Below are 15,481 nucleotides of genomic sequence, written 5' to 3'. Positions count from 1 at the left end.
TAGATTTCAAGATATGATCAGACTTAATAGTTATTAACTATTAATCAGCATTACTTCAGTATTATTCCACAATTCATGACTATTATTTTGTTTTATTTACAGCAGTTTCTTGTATAATGGCATAAAATTATGTACAGCAGTCTGAAGTAATTTCACTGTAAAAAGCATTTTACAATGTGAAATCAGCACTGCTAAATCCTCTAAAATGTTGTCAGTAGAAATTATTCCATAATATATTTAATGTAAGAGTATGTAAAGAGGGTATGGAGAGGTTTAGAACAACTGCTCTAAATACATTGCATTAAAAAATAATAAATTGTTCCTTTAAAGCTGCAGAAAACGAGCGGGTGCAGAGTCAATACAAATAAATAAATGAAATAAAATGAAAAGTGAGAAAGACAAATAAGCTGTGATATACCGTAGGGATAGAGAGAGTCTGAATGCAGTGTTTGTGAATATGACCTCAGATTACAGATTGCTGTTAAAGATTATCCAGACCCTTGGTCTGTTTAATTCCAACTATAATCCTGCATTCAGTTCATGTTGTTTTTCCACTTTATACCACCTGGCCCATTTCTCCACTGCACATCATTTCATTCACAAGTACAAGCCTCTTTTGTGTGGATGTGCATTGAGAACGTGCTGGCTAGACACTGAGTCCTGGACAACCACAATAAGTAGGATGTGTGGGAGGCCGTGCTGTTAAGAGTCATTCAACCATCAAGAGAACAAACTGCTCCTTAATGTCTGCCACTGTGCTGTTTGTTCTTAGGGGTAAAAAAAAACAAAAAACAAAAAAAACGTACATTTGGAATTGATCTGTTTATCTCTGTGTTTGTCCAGTCACATAATTGAAAAAAGTGTCTATTTAAAAAAAATAATAATAATTTGTTCAATTAATAAGAACCTATAAAAACATTGCCATTATGCTTAATGTATACAATCAACCTCTGGTTTTAGTTTTGCTTTGTGATTTTAGGTTGAGTTAAATGCGGAGAAAATTATTCCAATGTTGTGAAATACTGTATATTTTGTGAGGCGAAACATTCAACTTAATAACTTAAAAAAATATCAATCAGTACAATGATACTTTCTAATGAAATGTCAGACTATTTTTTAGTTGTTTAAGCCTCATATTCTTGCAGTCATTTTCATAGCTCAAAAAATAATAATAATCTTGTATCAGGTTGATATGTTGCTGTGATACATTTTCTAAAGTCACGAGATTTGATTATAATCACCAATTTGATGACCTGTTTGTTTTAAATATTTGGAATCTCAGAGACACTATAGACGTAGCTAAATAAAATTGCTACTATGATAAAATGATCTGCACTAATGTGCAAACTAGATACACTCGTTTATTTTAATGTATTTGTTATACATAATGAAAATATATCTGATACCTGTTTACCTCTGACTAAACTTGCAATGTATTTTGGAATGCATGTTATTAAAAAAAAAAAAACAATTAAATAATTATATGTTAAATATTACCTTTTATTTATTGGCCTCATTTTCTTTTTATAGGTTTGTTTTAATAAACATTTTAGTTCTGCATTCATTACATTCTTAAATAATTTTAAACTTGACATTAGTTTTTATTTTTTTATTTCAATGTTTCTTTATGTGTGTGTGTGTTGGCATCTTTTGCGTCTATTCTCTCTCCTGACAGCTTGCATCACCCACTGAAAGTGTACACCTGTGTGGAAAGTTGTAGCACAGTGTATTTTACCCACACAAAATTACGTGGTAGGCCTACGGTCAACCATGAAAAATCTATATCTATAAAAGCTATCTCTTATGACCTTGCCAAAAGCCCTCAAAACCCGGTGTCATAACTAATAGTAGGCCGTGTGCAAGTGTGTTTGTGTGTGTGTGTGTGTGTGTGTGTGTGTGTGAGTGTTGCCGCTGCGGTTGTACGGCTCTATGGTAGCAAATTGCTTAAACTTATGTCACGAAATAAAAACACGGGTAACCCCAACAACCACGTGCCAGTGGGAAAAGAGCGGAGAGCGCGTCAACACCCATATTTGGAATGTCGGTCTAAGTCAACAGACCATATATGGTGTTTCCGAACGTGACGTCTGTTCCTTATGTGGAAAACGAGGCGTGGCTGTGGCGGAGGAGACGCGATACAAATACTGTTTCCAACCCCTCCTCTACTGTAGAATCACATCTGCTGAGAAATAAAGGGCATTAAAACTAAGCTTTGACGAAATTCAGACGAAGATTATATGGCATTTCGGGTTAAAAACAAAGCAATAGACTAATACTGTGAAAACACACCAGGCCTCTACGGACATAATACTGTTTTGTGTCATCTTTTTTTTGTTATTGTTTATAGCACTTCATTTCCAGAGGACAAAATACGTAACGTTACCCATATACTGAATGCGTTTGATGCAGTGAAGAATATTCGTTTTCCACTCACGGCTGTTTGTTTGTCTGGAGAGGTCATGGGTATCGGCGACCCTCTCGAGATCTCAGGTAGCGAGTTAGTTCATATTTTGCGGACTCCCTCTGAGCTCTTCGCGTCTGGAGGATGTATCGTGTTGGACTGTCGGCCTTTCCTCGGCTTCTCCCGAGCGCACATTATCGAGTCCCGCAACGTCAACTGGAATTCAATGCTGAGACGGAGGTCCAAGAGCTCCGTGGTGTCTCTGGAATGGCTGGTGGCTGATAAGTCTCTCCTGGCCCAGCTCCGGAACGGGGACTTCTCTCCGGTGGTGGTCCTGGATGAAAACAGTCGGTCGGTCAGGGATTTGAAGAGCGAGAGTTTGGCCAGTCTCCTCATCAGTGCCCTTCAGTTAGAGGTCCAGTCTGCCTCGACGCACATATGCTTCTTACAAGGTAAAAAACTAGAAATGTTGTCATTGTTTTTGAGGAATAGAGCTTAAAATCCGTTAAATTGATTTGCTACACGTGCTATTTCTTTTAGCCCACACACCAAGCAATTGGAACAAATATTTCATGACGTTTTTTTTTTTTTTTGGAATACTTTAATTTAGTTCTAGGTTGCTATATTTTATATTTCTATAGGTCTATATTTATTTTAAATTGTAAATAAATTTACATTGTTTGACAGGTGACCTAAAAAGTTAAAATATGGTAACACTTGAATTACCTGGAATACTATTATTTAATATATCTCTCAGCCTAAGTTGAATAAATGAATGTAATTATATTTAATAAACACAAATAACTCATGTATATTTAGAAAAAGCAAAATGTGGCAAAAGTTGATTGTACTTAGGCAACTTCAAAATATTAGTCAGCAACTTTTTTACAGTGTATTTGTCAAACCCAGAAAATGGACAAATTAACAAAATGTTTTCTCTAACCATTTCTAGGTGGATTTGACGGGTTCTCTGCACTTTATCCAGAGCTCTGCTTTAACACTCCTGTCATGTTCTCAAACAATCCTGCTCTCAGTGAACCAGAGTCCATTGTGTCCGGAAGAAAGACTCCTCTCTACGATCAGGTTGGTGATTAGAAATCTTAAAATCATAATAAATGATACAATGACACTCACAATATCTTTTGAAAATACTCATTGAATTGTATCCTTTTTGATTACCAGGGTGGTCCAGTTGAAATCCTCCCCTTCCTCTTTCTGGGAAGTGCGCATCACTCGTCCAGACGGGATACTCTGGAACGCTGTGGGATCACGGCAGTGCTCAACGTGTCCTCTTCCTGTCCGAACCTGTTTGAGGAGGAACTTCAGTACAAAACTCTGAAGGTGGAGGACAGTCTTGCCGCAGACATACGCGTGCTCTTTCCAGAGGCCATCCATTTTATTGGTAAGTCATGACTGTAAAAAGAGTTTTCAGAATCCTTCAGAAAGATAACAACCAGCTAAAAACTAACGTTCACCTTCATTGCATCTGCAGATTCGATAAAAGAGAGTGGCGGGCGAGTGCTGGTCCACTGTCATGCAGGAATCTCCCGGTCGGCCACCATCTGCCTGGCGTACCTCATACACGCTCGACGTGTCCGTCTGGACGAGGCCTTTGACTTCGTAAAACGCCGCAGACAAGTCATCTCACCCAATCTAGCTTTCATGGGACAACTTCTGCAGTTCGAGACGGACGTGTTGTGCCCTTATTCTGTACTAGACAGAGAAAACAGTGGCACCGCGTTTTAGTATCAGACAAGAAGTCTTGAACTGGCCGCACTAACTTTCAGATCTACTAGTCGCAGATTTGACCTCGAAGACTGTGACAAATCTACAAAGGTGCTTAAAGGAAGTTTTTTCCTCGATGCTATGGCCGTACAAACTGCACGTGTCAGTTGTGGCAAACAAATTTGGCATCTCACCCTTTAAAACTATAACACCATAGTTGAGCATAACTCAACTTGTTTGGGTAAAGTTGTAGACTGCATCTACCTGTTCATGATTGTTTATGGCAACACAAACTATAAATAGTGGTCGTTTCCGAACGACCGCTACACTCATTATCCCTCATGGAAAGTGTAATAGTCTCATGTCATTGTGACATTGTGTACTCGACTACTACTGTGATCTTAAAACATCAACCCATCTGAGATATTGATGAAACAGACAAACAACTTCTGTCCCGCCAAACGTCCCCTAAAGCGTTTTCATTTAGCCTTCAACAATAGTATATGTTCAGGATGTATTTCTGCAGATCATCATAGATGTTGCATCAGTCAATGTTCCATTGAGCGATGCTGTGACCATATATGGCTGTTACTTGTGGTTTAGTCTTCTGTGTGGTAAATGTCAAGTTTTTCCATGAAGTTAGTCTAATTGTCTGTCTCAAACATGTTTTAAAGGGCAAAGACCTGACAAACTGTGATCCTAGGTCCTTTTAAAATTAAGTTAAAATTGTGTTGCGATAGATAAAGGCACTAAAGCCATTTTGCTAATGTGTTTTATTTTTTTATAAGGTGTTATTTCCTTATTTTTTGTGAATATTTATTTATCTATTTATCTATCATTCACAAGATGCACTTTAAATTCAATTTGTTTTGATAAGATCTTTTGTAAGCTATGTGGTTTACTCATTTCAATATGTAAATAAAATGATGGATTCATTTGTGTAATGCAATACTGAATGTAGTTTTCTTTTTATCTTTTTAAACAAATCAATGTTGTCCTTACACACTGACAGAATCTGGCCTCAAGTGTTCCCAAAGCACCAACTTATGTCCAAATAACCAGAATAGATTTAAAAAAAAAATCTATTTTACATTTTTTAATGTAATTTATTCCTCTGATAAAGCTGAATTTTCAGCATCATCACTCGTCTTCAGTCTCACATGATCCTTCAGAAATCATTCTGATTTGCTGCTCAAGAAACATTTTTTTTCTTTTTTTTAATATAAAATTTCAAACCAGTTACTTAATATTTTTGTAGAAACTGTAATATATTTTTTTAGTATCCTTTGATGAATAGAAAATTTGGTAACACTTTAGTTTACCTTAGTTAACTACTTTAGTTAACATTAACTAAGAAGAATGAACACTACTTCTACAGCATTTATTCATATTAATTTCAACATTATTAAAATCAAAGGTTGTATTTGTTAACATTAGTTAATTCACTGTGAACCAACATGAACAAACAATGAACATCTGGATATTTATTATCTAATATTTTCAAATATTAATAAATACTGTAACAAATGTATTGCTCATTGTTAGTTCATAATATTGGTTAATACATTAACTAATGTTAACTAATGAACCTTATTGTAAAGTGTTACCCTTATTTTTGAATACATTTTGAAACCAGTTGCTTAATATTTTTGTAGACACCGTAATAATATTTTTTACGGACCCTTTGATGAATAGAAATTTGAAAAGAACAGCAGTTATTTGAAATATAAATCTTCATCTTTATCAGTTTTAACGTGTCCTTTCTAAAACAAGTTTCAGTTTCTTATAAACAAATATTTTGACATTTAATAACAGTGTGCATTTCTTATTTAATTAACATTGGCATACATTGAAGATACGTTCTTGCGGTAATCTTACAAAAGTATTATTATGGAAAAAACAAAACAATTTTGGATTGCCACGCAGGATACAAGAAGTGTAAATCTTACACCACAGCGCCATCTGCTGATTTTTCATAACAATAGATGGAAATAACACTGAATGTGGATAACAATAGATGGAAACAATCTGAGAGGAAGAGGAGGAAGAGAATGTGAAAGAGTAAGGTGAGGACAGTGTTGTCAAGGCTGTTTTTTCCCTTTGTCTGGCAAGAGATGACACTGCCTGTGACCCAACATGAAGAGCTGGTCAACGATTCAGGGTATTTCTCCACCTGTGACCCTAGACGCTGGGACAGGCCCCAGACCTCCGTGACCCTAATAAGGATAAAATGGATTGGATAATGGAATAAAACTCTGAACATCTTCTGAAACAGCTTTGGTGCGATGCTGTCCGCCAAACTTATTTGCTTACAGTGTCCGTTTTAAATCGAAATTTTAATTGGATTCTGCCTGAACTGTTAAACATTGATCCAGTGCCACGAGTTCATATTTCTGAATCACATATTACCCAGTAAATATTTCAGCTGTTAGAACCATTAGACAGCGTTTGTACACATACACACATTATTCTGACAGCAGCATCTAAACAAATAATTTAAATAGTGCTTACCAAAGGCTATTGGAAAATCTGCATGCTGTCCGGGGTTAATTCTTTTTGTGAATGCGCACCCCATCAGCTTGCTCATAATAACAGGAAAATGATGTAAAGGCACAGTTTGCTTTTGTTGTTGGGAATTGAGGTTGTTTCAAATAGCCGTACTAATGTGTTGCTCTGCATGATACTGTTTTCATGGCTATCAGAAACTGCATAATTAACAGTTCTAACATGACGTCCACCTCCCTCTCTTATAAATGAACTCCCAAAACATTTCTGAAATAAAATGGTCTGTAATCCAAGTCATAGGCTAGTAAGTTCATAAAAAATTATCTTATCTATTAAAATAATTTTTTATATACATTATTTGGTTATACTCAAATTAAAATGTCCATTACAAGGCTGTCTGGTTTTGAACTGATACAAGATGATCAGCCGAGCAGACATGGTTACAAGCAGATGAAGATAATCTCAAAATAGCTAATAAGTATAAAAAGTACTAATTAAAATATACAAAAAAATGCTGGGTTGCTTCAAGCCACATTTTCATCAAAACCATATATATATATTTTTGAACAGAGCCGATCCTGCCCTATAAGCAAGAATCTTAGTTCACTTAAAAAAAACGAAAAAAAAAAAAAAAAAAAAAAACTTTTGCTGATAATTTACTCACCCCCATGTCATCCAAGATGTCCATGCCATTCTTTCTTCATTCGAAAAGAAATTAAGGTTTTTGATGAAAACATTCCAGGATTTTTCTCCATAGCCTATAATGGACTTCAATGGGAACCAAAATATAAGTCCTGATATCAGAAATATAATATATTTTACATTAATATCAATAATTCACATTTTAAATTGTACACATTTAATTATTTATATAAAAATGCATCCTGTGAAGTAATAAAAGCTAAAATGGCTTGCCATTGCATGTCACTGCATTTAAACGATGAAAGCAATAGATACTTGATGGTTATTAATTACTGATGTGCAGCCATCCATATTGACCAGTAGGCCTATGTCCAGCCAATCAACATTCTAAATGCAATATAGTCAATATATTGCTGACTTGGACACTAGATAATCATTATCTTGTTTTAAAAGTATACGAGCACCTAATGAGGAGTGCCGTCACGCCAATATTGTACTAGTAACTGGTCTCCGTAGATGTTCTAGGCCTACTAAAAAGTGCGTGTTTCATTTCGTGCACGCGCATATGAATGTTAACGCGCGACGCGGGTATCTTTCCGAGCTGCAGTGCAGTTTATAAACAAAAACCGTTGCCCTTTGTATTATCAAACGTAATCTCGTGAAAGTGTGTATTAATACCACGAATTTAATTTCTCGTGCTTTAAATTGCCAAATATATATATATATATATATATATTTTTTTTTTTTTTTTTTTTTGCGTGCATAGGGCCTGTTACGCACTGTAAATCTTTTGGGTAGGATTAGGGGTGTGGAATGCAAAAAAAACAAAACAAAATTTTTTTTGGGCTTATAAATGTCACGCGAAATTATAGATATGCGCGTTCATGAGATCGAGCTGGTTAGACATACAGATAGAGAGAGATGCTCATCAATTTAATTGTTCTTAGCTGACATTAAACTTAGAACACAAGTCTGGCTGATCGCTGTTCCCACAATTCACTCACATGGTGTTTTTCTCTCAGTCTCTCTTTTCGTGACCAGAAGGAAGGATAGTTCCGCGTAATTATCTTATCGATGACACGAGGGGGAGGCGGGGCTTTGAGTAGGCTTATTTGCGGGTCCCTATACGCAGTTTGCATAGTGTGCGAGTATTGATCGGCTCTGTTTTTGAACATTGCTTTAACTCATCAAAATAAGTTATACAAGATTCGACAATTTTTTAAGTCACTTTAATGTAATTTAAGTTGATTGAACTTAAAAAAAAATTAAGGCAGCATTTTATTCAGCAATTTTTCTTTTTTTCTTTTTTACAGTGAGGACTTAATTACATCTTTATATGTTATTTCATAATTGCATAATTGAAATAGCCCATGCACTGTTGAATGTGACAGTATGGTGAATTAAAATTTAATCTATTGAAACTTGTGTCATGTATATTGACATGAATTTGTAATTAGCCTACATAATGATGAAGCTGCAATTTAGTACAATTAAAATCTGTAAATTTAATAATGAATAACACTACAGTTCAATTTAAATCAAGCACTAAGTGTACTTCTTTTAAGCATGACAAAAGGTTATTAAAACATTATGTTTCAAATTGTACTTTAAGGTAAAACGTTTAATGTGATGTTATTTTAAAGTGCATTTTTTAAAAGTGCATTAAGAAACAGTCATTAAAGTGTACACTTAAGTGATATTATTGTCAAGCCTAGTTTTGTTAGTGTATTCTACAAGTTCAATACAATTAAGCACACTTCTTTTTCACAAGGGTTGAATTAAAGAGCCTTCCTGGTATATCAGTCTATCAAGAAGAAAATTACTTTTCCCCAGAAGGAACATCATGAACTTTTTGAAAGCTATTGGGGAAAAAAAATAATGACAGTAGGCTATATATGAAATGCAGCTTCCAAAGAGAAATTCATCCTCAGGATTGTCATGGTTTTAAATGGCCTACAGACATGAATGGATAAAAGAACCTGTCATGCAGTGGAAATTGTAACACCCTTTAAGATTTGGATACCTAGCCAAGCAATTTAGTCTATAAGAACAGGCTTTACACAGTATGTCTGAACGTCATCCTGCAACAACTTGCAATAAATCAAGGACTTTTGTATGAATTAAATATAGAACAAAATACATTGTCTGCTGGATTAATGAAGAAATAATTACTTATTAAATAACCATACACTTGCAAAATTATGTTGAGATGTTGACGTTTAAAATAGACTATGTTTTGAAGACATGCCTGTTTGTATTTTGTTGTCCATGAGGGGGCAGCGTTTACCACAGGTTTGTAAATGAACAAAGTAAATCTTTCCAACTATCTATCTATCTATCTATCTATCTATCTATCTATCTATCTATCTATCTATCTATCTATCTATCTATCTATCTATCTATCTATCTATCTATCTATCTATCAAAACAGACAAATAGTTCTCTGACTGAATAGTTATAGTTCTCCACTGAAGAGCTCTCTATGCAAAATGCTGCTTCGTGCAAATATTTATTTAATATATTTTTTTGCATACTGGAAATACAGCAACTCATTCGACCCTTTTGACATAATGTCCTGTGTTCTTTGCTAAAAATCACGACGGTAATACAGGTGATTCAGGAAACCGATCCTAATGGATACGCTTGAGGGCTTCTAAATTGCGATTGGGTATATACGTTGCACTTTTTCATCTGAAGAGAGCATTAAACCACTTGATCTTTATGAAATGAAGCGCGAATACGGTGCGGAGGAAGCGCTCGATAGTCACGAGTCCTTTTACGCACGAGAGCGCAGTCTGTGATTAAAGTTTTAAACGTTTCACACAGGTCTCTGTTGCTTTAACAGTCTACTTACGTTTTAATTTGTTGCTTTTTTGTTGGATTAAGCCAACAACAACAACATGATATGTTGCTGCAGAACAACATCATGGCGCTTTTCAATATCATGCGGTGGTCGAGTTTGTAAACTTCTCAAACGAATACATAGCACAGCAGCATTAATCCTGTACTCCTCATTATGTAAATATCATTAATCGAAATCATTACCGTTATCCATTTTGCATAGCCTACTACAAGCTGTTTGGATTGTTGACCTCTCCAAAATGTATTATTTTAATTGCACCCACTACACGTCTGTATTTTTGTTTTATGCTCTACAATAGAGTTTTATGATAGGTCAGGCTTTTATGTGGGAGGGAAGAGTTGCCTCATGACGCCCGTCCTGACATCACTTATACTGGGGTTTTGAGGAGAACCGCTGCGTAGATATGAATCCAGTGCGGCTCGCGCGATACTTAAAACGGTCACTGAGGCAGTCATGCACGTAGGAGGTATTTAACTTGCTGAAAGAGATACTGTGACTAAAACGGGAGGAACACGGAGGGAGACGGACGACAAGCTGTTATCAGGCATACTTCTTTTTAGTGCTTTGGACATACCCGACACATTTTGGCGTGCGCGCGAATCTTTATTATGCCGACTTTCTACACTCAGGAATGTAACAACGACACAACTACATCAGACTACATCATTAATCAGGGTAGTTGTTGCGCTTAAATTCTTTTTGCAAACTTGTGAAAACTGTGAGGGGAAACTGGCACATCGCCGCGCGCTGCTGCTTGCTCTCTGGAGATTTATATTTAAAGCCTCGCGCTCCGTGGAGGGTTGTGCATCTGGGTAACCTACATTTAAGCATTCCAATTTGTTTTGTAAGAACTACTGAATTTATACCATTTTTTAAATTCTTAACTTGAATATTTGTGTTGAATTACTGTTTTCCAAATAATTTACAAACGCACAATATTGCGCATCTTTTTTATAGTGCCAATTAATATCTCTGTGCCACTCGTTTTTTTTTTTTGTTTTGTTTTTTTTTTTGCACTGGCGGGGATTTTTTCCCCCTCGCATTTCCTTTGTAAATTATTGTTAATTGCAACCGTAAATAATAAATCGTTAGATTTAATCTGACATATTTTTTTGATGGTTATTATTTAAATCAATTCGTATGTTTCCATAACTGTTCCAAAACTCATGTAATCCATTTATTCATTTTTCTTTAATGTGACGCTAAGTAATAAAATACCAACACTCGCTGAGTTGTGACATAACAATGGCTGCCATATATTTACTGCAGTTAGATATGTATTCATTCGTTTATACGTAAGGGGGTTTATACGTTATATGTAATATTTAACAAAATATCTTCCACTAAGTTCTTAGAGGGGAAAAAAAAAACAGCTGAACGAAATTGTTAAAATTATTCAACCCACATTAGGATTAGAGAACATTAGTCCACATACATATTTAGTGGCAGGGCATTGACAGTCATGGATAGCGTGTGCTTTGCTGGCACAGGTCTTCCTGGCCACAACATCAACACCACCGGAGGCACGTCGTCACCCACTTGTAACCAGAGTATGATAAAGCTCGCCCCATACTCTCCAGAAGCCACAGCAATCTTTGCAACAGCCATCACATTGATGATTCTTTTTACAATCGTGGGTAATATTTTTGTCATCATTGCTGTTTTAACAAGCCGCTCACTTAGAGGACCCCAGAATCTCTTCTTGGTCTCACTTGCGGCTGCAGACATCTTGGTAGCCACCCTCATCATCCCGTTTTCGTTGGCCAATGAACTGATGGGATACTGGTATTTTCGTACCGTATGGTGTGAGATTTACCTGGCGTTGGATGTGTTGTTCTGCACTTCCTCTATAGTACACCTGTGCGCCATCAGTCTAGACCGCTACCTGTCCATCTCACGCGCCGTCACATACGGCGCAAAGCGGACGCACAAACGCATCAAATGTGCGATTTTGGTGGTGTGGCTGATATCAGCAGTCATCTCCTTTCCACCGTTACTCTCCATGAACAAGAATAAAGGAGGTGTCGATTCAGATGGGCTGCCACAGTGTCAGCTCAATGACGAGCGCTGGTACATCCTGTACTCCACTATCGGTTCCTTCTTTGCTCCTTGTCTGATTATGATCTTAGTCTACATAAGGATCTACCAGATTGCCAAGCAGCGCACGCGGTGTCCCCCAGGGGAGCCCCGCAAAGAGGTCCCAGCCAATGCCGCGACGTCTCAGCACAAGGAGGGTCTGCAAAACGGAAGGGGAGACGAAACGCCTGCAACCCTGCATAAAAACCCTAGGCCTCCAACTCTGGCCGTGTCCCAAGTGGAGTCCATCCAGCAGGCGGCAAGCGACCCGATTGCCAACAACCTTTTGCAAGCCCCTCCGACGGCCCTGACGCCAACCACACCGTGTCCTTCTCCGTCTCCTTCGAATTCCTCGGAAATGGCTCCCAAGAAACCTAAACACGGGAAAAAAGTGAAGAAGACCAAGAAACCGCCTGACAACAACAACGGAGAGAGCATGAGCTCTGACTCGGACACAGAGCAAGGTGGGAGGGGGTTGGAGGTCCCTTGCACCCCGAGCGTGACGCCTAGTGGCATCCATTCCCCTGCCACTATACAGAAATACAGAGACATGATCGCCACCGCCAAAGGCACCAAGCTGGTGACCCGAAAGTCAAAGCAGGAAGGAACGCCCAACTCAGCACGGCGCAAAGCAATGGTGAACCGAGAGAAGCGCTTCACCTTTGTGTTGGCGGTGGTAATTGGCGTCTTCGTCATCTGCTGGTTCCCCTTCTTCTTCTCGTACAGCCTACAGGCTGTGTGCCCCGAGTCATGTGCCCTGCCAGAACCACTCTTTAAATTCTTCTTCTGGATCGGCTACTGCAACAGCTGCCTCAACCCCGTCATCTACACCATCTTCAACAAAGACTTCCGCAGAGCCTTCAAGAAGATTCTCTGCAACAAGACCAAAGGCACATTCTTCTGAAGCTCCTGAGGTTGGATTTCCTTACTCAGACCACAAATATCCAGCTATTCAGAACATGGACTAAAAGAAGCACAATAACGAAGCTGTTGCGATGTAAACTAAGGGCTTTTTGTGCTGCCCGGGACACCGTGCGACTCAAATAGCTCTATTTTGTCCAGGTTACTGCCCCAGGCTTAGAACTCCTGGATTTGTGTTATAAATGGGGCAAATCCAAAAAAAAAAAAAAAAAAAATCACAGACATTGACAAATCAAGGCTTAAAAATAAATAATTTATGTTGACTATCGCACACCTGCCAGGACAGGCCACAGCACATGGAGTTCAATATGCAGGTTATTGCATTTTTTTCCCCAGTTATCTTTGCTTTCTAAGAACACAAGGCCTTGAGGGTATTGCAAACGCGGATTTCTCGAAGGATTTCAAAGGTACATCGTTGATAATCTTTACGTTCAGCTTGTCCATGCTGATTGGTCCACCTGATGCCTACACTTCTGAAAGACACAAAATACTCTCGTGAAAACCCATGTGTATGAAATGAGCTGACGCAAGTTTCTCCGATTGAACCGTACAGGGCCATTGGGGAGTTTCCAGCAATGCTTTGATGCAGAAAAGCGCTGTGAATACAGAACACCTGTCATGGATGTGGGAAAGCTCTCAATTTTCCCATCTTGAACTGGTTGCCAAGAGGCTTTAAGATAGCAAAATGTTTATTACAGGAACTTTTGATATGTATTATGACAAATGGTCTTTTTTTTTAATATGATAAGACTCTTTGCGTCATTAAAGAAAAAAATGCATTGGACTTTAGTGACTGTGTCAGATGACACAAACCTCCTGATTTCACTGGAGGTGCTCTTTCTGACTCGGTTCGGCACTTTTCTTTGTATAAAAGAACAAATGATCATTTGTTGGTGTACACTGATCTACTGCACCCATATGTCTGAACATTCAGCAGGGTGATACTTTGGGACTAAGGGCTGATAGCAGTGATGCTTTCTATTTCTTTGGTCATTGTCTTTTTTGCTAATGATCCCCACGTGTGTGTGTGTGTGTGTGTGTGTGCAGAGCAAATATTATGAATAGGTATGTGTTGTGTCTGACTGCCGTGTATGTTTGGAAATGTATGCTGTGTGTGAGAGGGTGTGCGAATGTTGTTGTGTGGAGCTTTCTTTGCATACGTGATGGTGTGTGAGTTCACATTCCTCCCCTGATTCCACTGGCACCAGTTCAACTATATAAGTGTGTGCTTGATAAATGTTGCTGGTTTGCCATATCTGCCATTGCTATGATTCAGCGAAGTCTCGTGCCAATGCTTTTACATGTTTTGCTGCTAAACTCATTTTGTATCTTCTTAAACCAGAGTTTATTTCAAAAGAATAATTTCCATTTGCAGTTCATTTTGAACAAATAACTGAAAGCTGTAAATTAGTATGCGAATTATTTTGTATTTATTTACCCAATGGTTTCCCCTTATATATATTCCCCACTTTTTTGCTTTGTTTTGCCCCTATAAGGGGAAAACAGACATTAAGAGTTCATACTTAGCTACAATACAATTGAAAATTGCACTGTAATTTTTTTTTTGTTTGTTTGTTTGTTTTTTGGTATGACTTTTTTGGAATGTGTCAGGACATTGCATTCGGGCTGCAGATTAAAAGCTTTGCAACTGACAGGATCCAACTGTATCCCTTTTTGTCTCCGTGACTCCTTTTTCTTCAGTGTAATGCTATTGGTTTTCCACTGCTCTTTAAAAATAAAACCGATGAGCTGTGTGTGCTAACTGACTCATTGCTGTTAGAGGAAACCGATTGTGCTTTATACCGATTTTTATCTTGACAAATTTCATTGGAACACTGCATTTCAAATGATTAAAATTGAATAAGGGTTTTCTATTGGAAAGGGCTTCATGATAACCAGGCAAAACTTTCTTCTCCAAAACAACATTGTCTGCAGATCTTTGTTTTTACTAGTTTTGTGTCTGCAAACATGTGGAATGGACTTGTAGGATTATTACAGACGCAAATATACAAGAAACTTGAAATTTTATATTCAAATGCCAAGGCAGATGTTTTGATGTACAGAATATGAGATTAATTGGCTCTTTGGCAGATGTATGTCGATACGGTTGGATAATCTCTCTTAACAGTCTCCCTTAAGGTCAATTTGACACCCTTCAAATCCTTTTCAATAAATTAATATTCACAGGCATGATTGCATTAGGAATGATGATGTTTCTGAACACAATGCAATGGGATTGAGGATTAATACTGGATTGAGTTTAATACTTAAAATGCAGGTTCAGCTTCTTTGATATGAATTGCCTTTTTGTTTTTAATCAAGACAGCACTTTAAAAGTGGTGGAATGG

At 37.5% G+C, this 15,481-nt stretch overlaps 2 protein-coding genes and 1 long non-coding RNA gene across 3 annotated transcripts; 2 read left to right on the top strand and 1 right to left on the bottom strand.

Annotated features, from left to right (window-relative positions):
* Positions 1–1,598: 1,598 nt before the first annotated feature.
* On the top strand, positions 1,599–5,075 carry dusp2 (dual specificity phosphatase 2). The gene is made up of 4 exons (XM_039663463.2): positions 1,599–2,853; positions 3,354–3,484; positions 3,584–3,803; positions 3,894–5,075. Exons 1-4 carry the CDS (start codon positions 2,460–2,462, stop codon positions 4,145–4,147), a joined length of 999 nt encoding a protein of 332 aa, XP_039519397.1. The 5' UTR covers positions 1,599–2,459; the 3' UTR covers positions 4,148–5,075.
* Positions 5,076–5,850: 775 nt separating this feature from the next.
* LOC120473507 (uncharacterized) lies at positions 5,851–10,412 on the bottom strand. Its single transcript, XR_005621605.2, has 3 exons — positions 10,319–10,412; positions 7,296–7,425; positions 5,851–6,342 (listed from the first exon to the last, which is right to left on the bottom strand). It is a non-coding gene; the product is annotated as an uncharacterized LOC120473507 (long non-coding RNA).
* A 112-nt stretch (positions 10,413–10,524) lies between these two features.
* On the top strand, positions 10,525–14,800 carry adra2b (adrenoceptor alpha 2B). Its single transcript, XM_089119462.1, has one exon. It carries the CDS (start codon positions 11,599–11,601, stop codon positions 13,114–13,116), a length of 1,518 nt encoding a protein of 505 aa, XP_088975588.1. The 5' UTR covers positions 10,525–11,598; the 3' UTR covers positions 13,117–14,800.
* The last annotated feature ends 681 nt before the right edge of the window (positions 14,801–15,481 follow it).

The sequence above is a fragment of the Pimephales promelas genome, chromosome 14 (assembly GCF_988280905.1).
Source record: "Pimephales promelas chromosome 14, fPimPro1.hap1.1, whole genome shotgun sequence".
Taxonomy (NCBI): domain Eukaryota; kingdom Metazoa; phylum Chordata; class Actinopteri; order Cypriniformes; family Leuciscidae; genus Pimephales; species Pimephales promelas.
The sequence above is the reverse complement of the archived record's forward strand: the minus strand, read 5'-3'. Positions and strand labels throughout refer to the sequence as shown.